The sequence below is a fragment of the Balaenoptera ricei genome, chromosome 1 (genome assembly GCF_028023285.1).
Source record: "Balaenoptera ricei isolate mBalRic1 chromosome 1, mBalRic1.hap2, whole genome shotgun sequence".
Taxonomy (NCBI): domain Eukaryota; kingdom Metazoa; phylum Chordata; class Mammalia; order Artiodactyla; family Balaenopteridae; genus Balaenoptera; species Balaenoptera ricei.
Window position 1 is genome coordinate 135,750,078 of NC_082639.1, and position 14,942 is coordinate 135,765,019.

A 14,942-nucleotide genomic window follows, 5' to 3' on the forward strand; every position below is an offset into this window, starting at 1 on the left:
TAAGTCCGTGAAGGAAGGGACCCTGACTTAAATCACTTTTGTACATCGTCACCTAACGCCAATGCTAAGCAGGTCGTGTGAAACACATCTAAACCCCGAAGTATTGTAAAGATAACGACCACACAACAAGGCAAAACACAAAGTTTACTGCCACGCCCGGACCAATAACAAAGCATCTTACCAATAAAATGCCGTGATGACGCTGTCAACCATTCCCTTCACGAATCATTCTTCAAGTCTGGATCCAAAACTACGTCGAAACTGAAATCCCCTGAAGTAAAACAGCCGCCAAAATGACAGCGAAGAGTAAGTCCGGAGGAACCCCTGGCGCTCCCAAATTCCCTCTCGCTCCACCACAGGTGGGTTCACGACGGACGCAAACGGGCCCAGTAAGGAGATTTCCGTTCCCGCAGGCGCCAGCCGAGCCCGACACTTCACGCCGGGAGGGACATTTCCGCTGACTCAGCCACCCAGCTCCGCGACCCTCGCTCCTGCGGAGTCTGCTTCAGCCCACGGAGGGAAAGGGCAAGGGACAGTGTGTCCCAACTCGCCCCTCTCCAGCTGAGCCCTCAGGGGCCAACGCCAGCTCCAAAATCCCGCCGTTAAGAAGCAGCAACCTTGCGTTCAGCCGCCTCCTCAGTTTAAAATCGTTTCCCGACTAGCTCTGCGGCAGGACGCTAGACGCCTCCATGGCGCCGATTTCAAGTCAGTGAAGCAACTACGGTTGCCATTTTGACTGAGGGCACGGGAGCGCTCTAACCATTATCGTCTACTTTCCTAATCGCGGGGAGTTAACCTTCCGCGCTTTTCTACCGGTGCTAAACGGTCCTTCAAATTTCCGCCCGTAGTAAAGATGGCGGCATTCCCTGTGCTCTGACTGGTTGACTCCTTCCACCGTAAGCTTGGTTGTTCGTGGGGTGGGTTAAGGAGCGCTTGCCTCCCAGCGGCGATCTGTGTGTGGTTTCGGGCCCTAGAAACATTTTGGATTTGCTTGCATTCCTCCTTCTGAAGACCCGAGGTCGGCCACCAGGTTTGGGAGATTTGAAACGCGGGGCTGATTTTCCTCCCTGTTTTCCAGTTCTGCCCGCGGGAACCTTCTGGGAAGCGTGGAAGGATGGGAAGGGCGTGCGCCTGCTGACCGGCCCCGTGCTGCCTCTGCGTGGCCGCGGTGTCCTGCCTTGGCTGCTGTATGGAATCGTACGCTTGTCACTTCAGGCCGAAGCTTTGTTTGTTAATAGAAGTGAAACGGATGCGTTAAGAGGGGACAAAGATTTTAAAAGTTCTTTCCCCTACCCAACTTCCCCAAAGGCCCCAAAGACTTTGCAGATTTATCTAGTTTGCCGACACGAGCTGTTGAATGTTCAGCGGACAAGGGCTTAAATATAAGAGAGTGGGAACTACTAACATTTTAAGGGATTTGTGTGTATTTCCAAAACTGACTTTTGACCGCCATCCAACAAGTGCAGCGTGAGATTCCTGAGCGTCTCGCCATCCTGCGGCTCTAACATGTTCTGTTGGTTAAGTCGGCTGTACAGGGGTTTATCCAGACCCACTAGAAGGACCACACAGCTGATCTGGGGTTCTTTCTCCCGAAGTCTGGTACTGAGTTCACAGAGGAGAATTCCAGGTGAATGTAGTGAAGAGGTTTGTCCTCTGAACAGCCCTTCCTCCTTTTCTCTGCAGCAAGAGTGCTTATTCCATTTTCCCCCTAGTCTCGACTGGATAGCTTTATGTGTAGAAGCACATCATTCACCCTCTTCATTTCTTATAATGTAGTTTTCTCCCTGGAATTTAAAAAGAGCAGAAAAGTAACCACGTGAATAGGCTATTCATTAAGCTCATGCTGTGAATAAGCCTAAAAAATTCTTTCATACTTGAGAATATTTTGAATAGGGTTTTTAAATGTACAAGTGACTATTTCACTCTAGATTCATACTAAAACCAGTTACTGCACCATCAAATTTATGAAATTCCCAAGATCCTATTTCATTTGGGGAAGAAATGTGCACTATTAAGAACAATGCGTCTTAGGTCAATGCAGATGCTGGGTGATCAAAAATATTTAGATTCTTAACACAAGGCAAAAATTTACATTAAGACAGTTATTCACATGGCTTTTGACACATTTGCAGGTGAATTTAATAGTGATTGATTACATTCTTCAACTTTATAAATTTCATCCATTGACATGAAATACCAAAGATGGTATGATTTGAGAGTCTATTCTCAAACAATGTGCAAATGATATATTTTTAATCTTACTTTTTTTCGTTTCTTTAAGAACTCAGTAGCTTTGTTGCCCGGACCAACACGTGTGGAGAGTTGCGTTCTTCTTACTTAGGCCAAGAAGTCACCTTGTGTGGATGGATTCAGTACCGAAGGTAGATAGAGGCAGGTGGTTTAAGTATGCATGATGGTGGTTTTCCTAAGGCAATTTCAAACTGCTATTAATTTCTAACCAGTCAGAAGAATAAAAGCTTTGCAACTCCTGTAGGAGTCTCAGAAGTCATTGAATTTTCAGTTTTGTTTTTGTTTTGAAAGACTCAAATAGTGTCACTCTCAGTAAGTACCAGTAACATCTGTTGAAGGGTATAATAAGTGTGATCCACCAAGGGACAGAAATGTCCCTAGGTTTACTAAGATTGAAGAGTTCCTAGGACCAGTAATTGGGTAAGCTGGTAAGCTTCCATAGCATAAAAAAGCATAGTTTTTGCTAAATTTAGGTAGAGAAAAAGCCTAAAAACATGAACAATGATTCCTTAATGTTAGAGGACATATTATTGTTGTTGTTCATCTCTATATTCCAGAACATACCTGAATGGAACATTAATTCACAATGAAGAGATCTAAAATACATAGACTGAGTGATTTTCCTAAAGAATATGTCCCAAATGGGTGGATATTTGACCCATACATTTGGTGACTTTTATCTCCTGAAGGAAAATCTGAGGAGGCTTTCTGTACCTCTTCTTGGTACTAAGAACTGTATGTGAAATGTCGGTTGAATGCTAAAATATTGGGGTTTGGGGGACCTTTTGATGGCTTATAGAGGTATTAAGTTAGTACTGGACCTCTTTTAGAAAATTTTAGATTACATCTTATTTTTAGGAAAATAAAAGATTTTATATTGCCGTATTTTAAAAAATGACCAATCAGATGTCTCTAATATGCTAAAATATTACCTTTGGATTTTAATATATGGAAAGTTTCCAATTTTAACTCAAATTTCTTATAAAGACTTAAACCAATAAAATTTTTTAAGTTTTAAAATCTGCCTTTTCATTAATAAGCCATCTGGATAGCATTAGTAAGCCGTACATACAGCTACTAAAAGTTGAAATTGTAAACGAAAAAGTTTTTTCATTAATAAGCTACAAGATAATTACACAAATATAACTATGAATGCATATTATTTATTATAAAAAAGCAACATGTGAAATTGCATGGGTTTTTTAATTTGTTTAATTTGTTTTGCCTGCTTAAATTTTGGTCTCAAAGATTTTATCCTAATATGTTCACTTTCTTCATTAATCAGGCAAAACATCTTCCTGGTCCTAAGAGATTTCCATGGGCTTGTTCAAGTTATCATTCCTCAGGATGAGGTAATAGAAGGTTCCTCCTGTTATCTCCAAGCCTCTTTGATGCTGTGGTTAGAATAAATGAAGCATGTTGGATAAGTATGTTTGGGATTTCAAATTAAGAAGTTTATTGTTAATGAAAATTAAAACTACCATAAGCCACATTAAGATAAATGACAAACTGCGAAAAAATATGTGCAATTCATGTCACAGACAAAGGGCTAATTTCTCTAATATCTAAAAGGCTACTACAAATCAATTAAAATTTTTTTAAAAAAATACCAGTGACCCACTAGAATGATGAGTGCAGAATATGAACATAAAATTTATAGAAAAAATATATAAATGGCTATTTTTCTATATGTCTGTAGACATATGAAAATATGCCCAACTTCACTCATAGGCAGAGAAATATGAATTAAAGCTACACAGAATTGTTATTTTTTATGCACTGGATTGACAACACACTGTGTTTGGGAAAACAAGTGCTCATACATTCCTGGAGGGAGTATAACTTGGCACTAGCTCTATGGATGGCAATTTGGCAATATCAAAATTATAAATGCATATATCCTTTGAACCATTCATTCCACTTGTAGTCAATGATCTTAAAGTTATCTTACACGTAGACTTACATAGATGCAAAATGACACAAATACAAGGTTATTCACTGCTGAAATATTTTTAATCGAAAGAACAATCTAGATGTTACCCAGTAAGAGACTGGTGTAAAAAATAATGTACATCCTTACAGCTATGGAAAAGACTGAAGAAGCTTATTATGTACTAATATGGGAAAAAATCCAAGGTATATTGTTAGATATAAAAACGGGATACAGAAGAGCATGTAGAGTGATATTATCTGTACTAAAAAGGGCTTGTGTATGTGTGTGTATGTTATGAACTGTCCCTAGAAGGACACATAACATTGGGTATCTTTGGGGAGGGGAACTAAGGAGCTGGAGAGAGACTTTTCACTGTAGATCTGTTTATACCCTTTGAATTTGAGCCATGTGAAGGTACCACCTGCTCAAAAAATAATTACCATTAAATTTAGATAAAATAAAGAACTCTCATCATGCTTGCTGAACATCATTGGTTTCTATTTTGGTAATATTTACAAATGTTTGTACACCTGAGAAAAATAAGATTTACTCAGCTTTTAATGTTTGAAGTAAGTAAAGAGCCATGGGTTATCTTTCAGGGATCAGGATGCAGAGATGAGCATAGCTAACCCAGGAGAACTCCTTCACTTTGGACTCCATTATTGCTCTTGGATTTAACTGCCCCTAAGGCTAACCCTGGAGACAGTTGCCTTTAAAGTATGTGGGAATTGTTTGCATTAAACATTCTTCTCCTTATTCTCCTTTAAGGAAAAAAATTTTTAATTCTTAATAGTTTTACTTGCTGTATTATACGGAGTCAAAATGGGGATGCAGTTTACCAAATTCTTTAATAAAGTCATTAAGAGAAGCCCCAGTATTTATTGCAATTAAGTTATGAGTATTAACATTTTTCTAAGCCATAAGCTACAGTTGCTGCAGAGTCCTTTAAGTTCATTTATTTGTTGGAACTATTTTCCCCTCTTATTCTGTAGTCGGCTGCTTCTGTGAAGAAGATTTTATGTGAAGCGCCCATGGAATCTGTGGTGCAAGTGTCCGGGACAGTAATTTCCCGACCTCCAGGACAAGAGAATCCAGTTAGTAATTTAGAAACTGTCTATTTAAATTTTACCTGTGTACATGTGCACTGTCTGTCAACACATTCAGGCAACAGCGACTGAGTATCTATTAGATATCCAGCACTAAAGCTCTGCAGGTTCTACAAATGAACCTACAGATTTTAAAATCTCACTGCAAACATAAACACTTATGTAAATATGCATGTTAAGACATTTGGTAATGAGCTCATCAGCCACAGATATACATAAGAATGTCAAAGTCGTACACAGACATTTATGTTTTAGACTATACACTATAAGCACCCCGTGTTTTACATATGTAAATAAATGCTTGTGTTTTATAAATATTCATTGTGTACATGTCCTGATGAGTGATTTTTAAAATAGGTCTTTTCTCTCTCTCTCTCTTTAAGAAAATGCCAACAGGTGAGATTGAAATCAAAGTTAAAACAGCTAAACTTCTGAATTCCTGCAAGAAGCTCCCCTTTGAAATTAAGGACTTTGTGAAGGTGCCATCCTCTGTTACTAATAAAATAGAGTATCTAGAAAATGTTGATAACCAGTAAAGTGTCTTCAGAGTTTTTTAAAGAAAAAGTTTAACTTCTACAAAATTAAGCATGTTATTATAGCTATATCATGAATTATGCTGTTAGTTTTACAATTTCCTGGTGAACTGTTCTTAAATATCAACAGTTCATTAAGCTGTTGCAGCTCCTGAACACCTAGAATGTTTTTTCAGACAGCTGGAAACAAGGTTGTCTTTAAGACTTAGATGTTATTTTGTTCCATTTTTTTTGTTGCTATGGTTTTACATTTTGAGAGGAAATTTACGTTTACCTTAGAAATGGCCACGTGGCGTAGGAGATCCTGCATATATTAAGTTTAAGCCTCTAACAGTGATAAAATGTTTATAAGGCATATAAATATGATTACTGTAATTTAGGATGTTCTTTGAGGAAGCTAGACAGAACTGGATATGTAAGCCCAGCTAATTTTCAGCTTTGTCACAATTGTCTACAGTTGTAGACTTATATATACCTAATTTATAAACTAATCTATAAAGGATTTTTTAAATTGCATGGCCGCTTAGTCTTACAATTGAGTTCCCAGTACTTAATATTTTAATTAGAAAAAGCAGTATAATTACAGAGTTGACCTTGTTGTGGGGAAAAAAAGGAAATATGCAGTTTTCCACCAGCTCTAAGCTTTTAGAAAGAGAAATGACAGGTAGTTCTTCTATTTCTATTTCTAGTATCAAAGAAATAAACTATTCCAGGGGAAACGACTTTTTAAAAAAGGTTGTCAGCACAGAAGGGATGCAGAGAATTCCAGCCTTGAAAATAAGCAGACCTTATCACTGTGTTCCTACTAGTACAGCTGTAGAGATTCGTCTGCTGCTTGCTTGCATTTCTTAAACTTGTCGTCCCATCCAGGTCATAAAGTCGTGGCTGTTTTTGGCCCTGGTATATATTTTCTAATGATCTTTGAAATCTTTACTTTTTTTTTTTCAGGATTAAACTCCAGGCTTAAAAATGAATGGGTAGGGAGTTCCCTGGTGGCCTGGTGGCCTAGTGGTTAGGATTCCAGGCTTTCATGGCCATGGCCCGGGTTCAATCCCTGGTCGGGGAACTGAGGCCCTGCAAGCCACGTGGTCAAAAAGAAAAAAGGCGGAAAAAAAAGAATGAATAAATGTTTAGTAAGGTAGGCAAATTTCAGTCAGTGAAGTGTGGTTCACTGAAAAATGTAAAATCTATGCTAGTAACAAGCCTAGAAGTCATAGAAATTAAGGATGGTGGTGTGTGTGCACAAATGGTGGAAGCTAAAGATAGAGCTAAAGTTCTTGAAAATTCACAATCTGTATCTAAAGTTAATATCTTTTTAATATTTGAAAAATATTTAAACATAAAAATCTTTAAATCTGTTTAGAAAACAGAGGCTCTTCGTTTGCGGTATCGCTACTTAGATTTGCGTGGTGTCCAAATGCAGTATAACCTGCGACTGAGGTCCCAGATGGTCATGAAAATGCGGGAATATCTCTGTAATCTACATGGTAAGGGAAGAAACAGTAATTTCCATGTGTTTTATCCTAGAACATAATTTAGTAACATAAAACATAATTTAGTTCCCTAGTGGGTCATAAATACAGCCTTTTAAAGGTGATAGTGCTTGTTAATGTTGTCTAAGTATTTACCATCACTGTTGAAGGTGGACCAGCCCTTTGGTTGTTATCTGTAAGTTTTCTTAATTCTTTATCATGCTTGTACATCATTTGTTGGGAGCTCAGAAATGTCATATGAATGAAACTAGACTCTTCAGTCAGTCCTGGGTTTTTTCCTACTGTATTTGTGTTATTTTTGCTACACTAGCAGAACACAAGAAAAACCAGAACAGTTCAGTACACAAGAATCTATCAAACAGAATTATTACATTACAAAATTACCAACTTTATGAACAGAATAGAATTTTATGAAAATCTTCAGCTTCCCTCTTGGGTTTGTAGAAACCAGAATCAATATGCTTCGTAGCTTATTTCAGTCAAAATTCCTAATTAAAGGGTAGCCTCAGATTTGTTGGACTGTATTGTAGACATCATATTTGGTAAATTCCCATCTTTTAAATTCTGATATTTCTCTCTTTTTAGGGTTTGTGGATATAGAAACACCAACATTATTTAAAAGGACTCCAGGGGTATGTATATTCCTTAAATCAGCCTACTAATAATGTCCTGTTAATTATGAAACTGGACCACTTTGCTTTTATATTCCCTTAGTTCTATTTCTTTTATTTATTTTACTGCCTTAGGATGTTCAGACTAACTAGGTATTTTAAGAGTTGAGAAAATTATATGGGTCAGTACTTTTAGTCAGAATCCTTTAATCCTACATCATTTTCTTTCCATTGAGGTTTATAGCTACAAATCAATAATGAATTGGTTCATTAAAAATAAATCCATTGTTCATTAAGAACTGACATTTTCAAACACTGGTATTTATACAGTCTATGGACTTATAAAATTATAGTTTAAATTTAGAAAAGCAGTTAGGAATTACTTGACTAGGAATTGATGCACAAAATCCTTTTTAGCTAGTAAAAGAATTGGGCATTCATTTCAACAAGCATACATTTAATACTTGCTGTATACAAATATTTAAAGCCTACTATGTGCAAGCCTTCTAGGGACTAAAGGATGAGCAAGAAATGATCTGTCATTGTGGGAACTTTGCTCTTTAGTTGATTTCATTGATGAACTGAAGTATTGACTTCTACCAGATCTTGAATTTGCTTTTTAATAATATCTCTGCTCTCCCTCTCTCTCATTCAAAGGGTGCAAAAGAGTTTGTAATACCATCCAGGGAACCTGGAAAGTTTTATTCTCTCCCTCAGAGTCCTCAGCAGTTTAAGCAGCTTCTGATGGTTGGTGGTTTAGACAGGTGAGCTTTCTTTATGATAGTACTGGTCAGAAAAGGAAAAGAGGGGGAAGAAAGGGGAAAAGGAAACACAAAGTTGTCTAATCTCTTAAAAGAAGGTTTGAAAATGTATGAGAGTTTGGAAAATACTTGTAAAATACCCTAAAAATGTGTAGTCATTATGTAAAGATTTATTGGGTGACCATCGTGTACAAAGCTCTATGCTAGTAGATGGGGTAGGGGGTTAAAAACAAAAAAGAATAGGTTTTGCTCTCAAGGAGCTAATGAATCTAGTAAGACAAAATAGGATATTAAAATCAACTGTGATGTAAACCAAAAATAAGTATGTTGAGTGTTGCAAATTAGTTGTATTAAGAGGTTTGAAATTATATTGTTTTGGGAAATATCACAAAAAACTTTGGGAACTAGGCCTTCTGGGACAGAGCTGCGTTTCAGCAGATGAAGATGAGAGTTGGAATGGCATAGCACAGGAAAGCTCAAGTGTATTCATGGAGCAGTGAGTATTTCAATTTGGCTGAAGCAAAAGAGTGTGTATAAAGAAGCATGGACTGCCTTGCATGTCAGTCTAATATATGAATATCCAAAGGTGCCATTGTATATTTGTAAGAATATATTGAGCAGTTAACTTCTCATGGGTCAACTATGTATCTGATTAGATTAGAGTATCATAAAGAATTTTAAAATTTCTTATGCCCTTTTAGTATCATTATTATTTCATACCCTGCATTGCCAGGAACTTTTGGGGGAAAGTGTGTGTGTGTTTCTAGAATCCTGACTCAATTAACACTATTTTCCAATTGTAGATATTTTCAAGTTGCCCGATGTTATCGAGATGAAGGATCAAGACCAGACAGACAGCCCGAATTTACTCAGGTACTAAGTTATATTCACTCATCTCTTACTGATTCAGCCTTGCTACAGCCAAGAATGTCAAAACCAGGACAGAAATTATATATACTTCTCATTACATTTTATCTATCAGATATTTAATTAAACTAACCTGCAGTTGAGGCATTAGTTATTTAATTTTTGATCCATTTATAAAGAATATGGTCATAAACTAAGGAATGACAGATTCCTACAGTGTTTTAATGGTCATGATATGACAAAGTTCTTTAAAAAATCTCTTGTGCACTAAAACAGACAATTCTGTATGTTGATACTTAATCTATTTATCTGGTCAACGTCATCAAAGCTATTATGATTTAGTTTCTGTATGATATCATATTAATTAGTATGGCACAGAAATCAGTAATCAGCACAAAAACCGTAAGATTTGGAGTTGGACAGACCTAAGATCAAATGTAATGTAACCGTACATACTCAGGCAAGTCACTTAGCCTCTCTGAGCCTTAAGCCATGAGATAGTTGTGGGAACTAACAGTTTGATGTATGTAAAGCACTAGATGTACAGTAATATTTAACCTGCTTCCCCTTGTATTAAGAACAGAATCCAATGGTAATTTGAAACGAGAAATATATAAATGTGTATGTATATACTAATATTGTGGCTCTTCAAGTTAGTTTCCATATGTTGCTTTGGTTTCAGATTGACATAGAGATGTCCTTTGTAGAACAGACTGGCATCCAGAGTCTAATTGAGGGTTTGCTCCAGTATTCATGGCCCAGTGACAAAGATCCTGTGGTGGTTCCTTTTCCTTCTATGACTTTTGCTGAGGCGTTGGCCAGCTATGGAACTGATAAACCTGACACTCGCTTTGGGATGAAGGTACTTTTCTTCACTTTTCCAAGACTCTGCCCCCGAATAGTCCTATAGTCTTTTGAACCACTTTGATGTTTACAACCAGTTACACACACTGTTATATCATATTTTTTGTTGTTACCTTAGCGTGTTACTTTTGTTGTTACCCAGCTACAGCAGGAGAGAATAATAGCATGTTAGCATTACAGTACCTTTTCTCTATCTACTGTGTTCCAAGATTCATTTCCAAGAGCAAGGTTCTTGCTATAATGTTTTTATTACTGGCAAGTTATTAGTTACATGGATACGAATGGTAACTTGAAAGGAAAAAAAAAAAAAAAAAAAACCTGTTCTTTCCTCTTGAATTTTTCTTAAGCTAAAATGGCACTTGAAAGGCAAATGATTAAGAGTTATTTATTCTTTTTCCCTGGTCTATAAAGAGCTCAAACATATGGAAATGTTTATTCATATTGTTAAGATCTACACATATTTAACTAAGGGTAACAGTAGAACTTACACAGAGCAGTTTTCCTTAGCAGGCCTCTTGTTATTTGCTCTTAGACAGCAACAGCCCTTCATCACTGTAACGCTGGTGACATTTCTATATCTCAGTTCTCAGTGCAGATTCCTCAGAAACTGAGTTCTGCTTGGTCCACGAATAGGCAGTGCTCAATTCTCAGAATGAAAAAAACATAGCACACAAAAAAGTCATAACTGCCTATTTACAGCAGCCAGCTTGACTACTCCTTGTTTCTTCTTTTGTAATATGAAATGGTGGTTCTTAAGTCAGACTGCTTAAGTTAAATTCTGGCTCTGCCACTTACTAGCTGTGTTATCTTGGGCAAGTCATTTCTTTCTCTGTGCCTTGGTTTTCTCATCTATTAAATGGGGATAATAAGAGGGCCTACCTCATACTCTTGTTGTGCAGATGAAATGAGTTATTACTAATGAATAATTAGTACATTAACACTTGTCATGGTGCCCAGCCCATGGTAAACACTCTATGAATGCGCTCTATAAACATTAACAAGATCTACTTTCCTCTTTAAAATATTGTTTGTAAAAGGTTTTGAGGAACTTCCCTGGTGGCACAGTGGTTGGGAATCCACCTGCCAATGCAGGGGACACGGGTTCGATCCCTGGTCTGGGAAGATCCCACATGCCGCGGAGCAACTAAGCCTGTGCACCACAGCTACTGAGCCTGCACTCAGGAGCCCACGAGCCACAACTACTGAGCCAGCACTCTAGAGCCCGTGAGCCACAACAAGAGAAGCCACCGCAATGAGAAGCCCATGCACCACAATGAAGAGTAGCCCCTGCTCGCCGCAACTAGAGAAAGCCCACGCGCAGCGACAAAGAGCCAAATGCAGCCAAAAATAACTAAATAAATTTACTTTTTAAAAAAGGGGGCTTCCCTGGTGGCGCAGTGGTTGAGAATCTGCCTGCCAATGCGGGGGACACGGGTTCGAGCCCTGGTCTGGGAAGATCCCACGTGCCGCGGAGCAACTGGGCCCGTGAGCCACAATTGCTGAGCCTGCGCGTCTGGAGCCTGTGCTCTGCAACAAGAGAGGTCGCGATGGTGAGAGGCCCGCGCACCGCGATGAAGAATGGCCCCCGCTCTCCGCAACTGGAGAAAGCCCTCGCACAGAAACGGGGACCCAACACAGCCATAAATAAATAAATAAATAAATAAAAATTAAAAAAAAAAAAAAAAAAGGTTTTGAGATAAACATTACTTCACGTTTAATTACCTTTTCCTGTTATCCATTTTCCAGATTGTAGATATCAGTGATATGTTCAGAAACACAAAGGTTGGATTTCTTCAGGATGCGCTTAGTAAACCCCAAGGAACCATCAAAGCCATATGTATCCCTGAAGGAGAAGTAAGTGGAGCACAATTCTGTATTTTCTCTAAAATGTACATTTGGGAAGTAAATATGTTCAACATTGGTACATTTAAACTTTAGAAAGAAAAATTCTCTTTAAATAAAAATGCATTTTTTCATATAAAGTCTAATAGTGTCTCTAAAACTATAAGTAGAAAATGATAAAACTTTATGAATATGAGTTTACACTCTCGAGATCTAGAGCTTTTATTTTTCCTTTTAAATAATGCTGTAAAGTTCTCCTTCATTTGAGTTTATCTCCACCAGTGATGAGTATAAAATAGTATTCCTATTCTGTCTCCAGCCTCAGTTTGTCCAACAGCTCCCAGCCCCATATCAGCTCCAGCATAGCCCTTGCGTGTTGGTTCTTGGTCTTCTGATGCTCTGGGGTCTATTGCATTAATAATGGGAAGAGAAAGGAGGTGGAGCTATGAAAAGCAAAAGGAAGGGAAATGAGGGTAGGAGAGAGAAAGAATGGTTGGGTTGGGTTGGGTAAGCATGGACTCTTAAGTAATGGGGCATGTCTATTTTCTGTAGTTAGTACACCTGCTTTGAAAATAATTTAAGAAGAGTTCTAAAAGTATTTTGAATAAGATTACTATTTTGAAAGGCTATTCAGTTGGATACATAAGCCTATTAGCATATTTAAAATGGGGATAAGAATTCAGTCTCATTACTTTTTTTTTCACTTCATATGTTCAGTGAAAGTAATTTGGTGTCTGTATTCTAGTCCAGACATATTGAATGTGTTTGGGTAAGCTTGGTATAACATATATTGCTTGTTATTATTATTTACCCCAATTGGAGTATGTCCAATTCTTTCCCAAGTAGATTATAAGGACTGCAGGGCCATGAACCATGTTTTCACCTTTTTTATATCTCCCATACCTAATTAAGTGCTCCATGAATATTAGTGATGATGATAGCCATAATGTCTCACTTAGAAACACATTGAGGTAATTTAGAAAAGATATAAAGAATTTTAAGAGACTTGAAATAATCAAATTCTGAATCCTCTTATTGATTTTATTGATCCTTCACAATTCAGTTGCAAAGATTCATTTTGAACATATTATAGATACACAGTCTTCTGTGGAATACATTCACAGCTATTTCCAATAAGACCTGCATAATTGGAAAAAAATACACCCTGTAACAAGCCTTAAAATTTTGTCATTTGACAACAGAAATTAAATCTTTATTGAATCTTATTATTGTGATGGAAAAACACAAAATATATTTGTTTCCCATTTCATTTCATAAACATGTTTGTGAAGCTAAGTGTCATATTGATGAGTTTACTTTGATTTTCTTTCATCAGAAATACTTAAAAAGGAAAGACACTGAGTCCATTAGAAAATTTGCAGCTGACCATTTTAATCAGGTAAGGAGCAGGTTTTTTCCTTTCTTTTAGGGATTCTATATTTTTAACTGTTAATTGCTTGAGCTCTTATGCTATCATTAGTTTTGAGGGGCTTGTTATTTCAGATCATTCTACTTTTCCTCTTTTTATTTTTAAAGTTAATCTTACCCCTGGGTATAACTCCAAAACTTCAACTTAGTTGAATTCACCATTAATCAGAATGTGAAAGTTCAACCATAGCCTTTTAAAATAAACAGTGGTACTTTAATGCAGTTGGGAAAATTAAATAGAGCCCCATGTGCCCAAGGTTTAAATGAAAGCATGGCAGGTATGAAAGAAAGCCACTATTCATTGTTCTTCCCATACCCTTTTTAGAATTATGAATATACCTTTCCTTTGACAGATACACTTTGTGCTCTTGGCTTGGTGAACAGTAGCACTAAAATACGGCGGAGGAGCAGGGAACGGGCATTCTTACACTGTCACTGGAAGTATAAATTACCTCAGCCATTTTGGAATCACTAACTTTAAAAATAGTCATATTTTAAAATATGACTCTTTGAGTCAATAATTTTCTATACTTTAAAGAAAGGATCTTAGATATGAGGACACTTATACACAGTATCATTTACAGGAATAAAATGAAACCATATGGGAGTGATTAAATAAATTAAGGTAGAATTAAAGGATTAAATATTAAAGTTCCTTTTAAAAATTTTGTCTCTTAACTAAAAGTTTGTAATGTAGGAAAAATGTTCAGGTTATAATGATTTGTAGGAAAAGGAGAATACAGAACTATATATTCACTGATCATAACCATGTATAAACACTGTATTTGTGGATTGAAAATGGACTACTCAGACAGTCTCTTCAGCAAGTGGTGTTGGGAAAGCTGGACAGCCACATGTAAATCAATGAAGTTAGAACACACCCTCACACCATACACAAAAATAAACTCAAAATGGCTCAAAGATTTAAAATATAAGACATGACACCATAAAACTCCTAGAAGAGAACATATGCAAAACATTCTCTGACATAAATCATAGTAATACTTTGTTAGATCAGTCTCACAAGGCAAAAGAAATAAAAGCAAAAATAAACAATGGGACCTAATCAAACTTATAAGCTTTTGCACAGCAAAGGAAACCATAAACAAAACAAGAAGACAACCTATGGACTGGGAGAAAATATTTGCAAATGATGTGACCAACAAGGGCTTTATTTCCAAAATTACAAACAGCTCATACAACTCAATATCAAAAAACCAAACAACCCAGTAAAAAAATGGGCAGAAGACCTAA

The 14,942-nt window shown here is 37.0% G+C and overlaps 2 protein-coding genes across 15 annotated transcripts in view; one reads left to right on the top strand and one right to left on the bottom strand.

Annotated features, from left to right (window-relative positions):
• CENPL (centromere protein L) overlaps positions 1-14,942 on the bottom strand; it is a 46,899-nt gene that overhangs the window by 16,488 nt on the left and 15,469 nt on the right. For 5 of the 12 annotated variants that reach the window (XM_059936641.1, XM_059936718.1, XM_059936710.1 and 2 more), the window contains 5 exons: positions 12,141-12,261; positions 11,784-11,945; positions 10,907-11,064; positions 2,263-2,425; positions 182-1,784 (listed from right to left, as the gene is read on the bottom strand). The gene's annotated coding sequence lies outside the window, so the exon portion shown is untranslated. The remainder of the gene's footprint in view (positions 1-181; positions 1,785-2,262; positions 2,426-10,906; positions 11,065-11,783; positions 11,946-12,140; positions 12,262-14,942) is intronic. The other 7 variants (XM_059936694.1, XM_059936684.1, XM_059936666.1 and 4 more) reach the window with 6 other exon arrangements.
• DARS2 (aspartyl-tRNA synthetase 2, mitochondrial) overlaps positions 850-14,942 on the top strand; it is a 28,024-nt gene continuing 13,931 nt past the window's right edge. The window contains exons 1-12 of one of the 3 annotated variants that reach the window (XM_059936579.1): positions 850-1,627; positions 2,282-2,381; positions 3,536-3,602; positions 5,176-5,277; positions 5,673-5,768; positions 7,186-7,309; positions 7,901-7,947; positions 8,584-8,690; positions 9,491-9,560; positions 10,237-10,416; positions 12,165-12,272; positions 13,597-13,659. In XM_059936579.1, coding sequence (XP_059792562.1) covers positions 1,507-1,627; positions 2,282-2,381; positions 3,536-3,602; positions 5,176-5,277; positions 5,673-5,768; positions 7,186-7,309; positions 7,901-7,947; positions 8,584-8,690; positions 9,491-9,560; positions 10,237-10,416; positions 12,165-12,272; positions 13,597-13,659 — 1,185 coding nt within the window. In that variant the 5' untranslated portion in view covers positions 850-1,506. Of the gene's footprint in view, positions 1,628-2,281; positions 2,382-3,535; positions 3,603-4,782; positions 4,901-5,175; positions 5,278-5,672; positions 5,769-7,185; positions 7,310-7,900; positions 7,948-8,583; positions 8,691-9,490; positions 9,561-10,236; positions 10,417-12,164; positions 12,273-13,596; positions 13,660-14,942 lie in introns of those variants that run through there. The other 2 variants (XM_059936597.1, XM_059936588.1) reach the window with 2 other exon arrangements.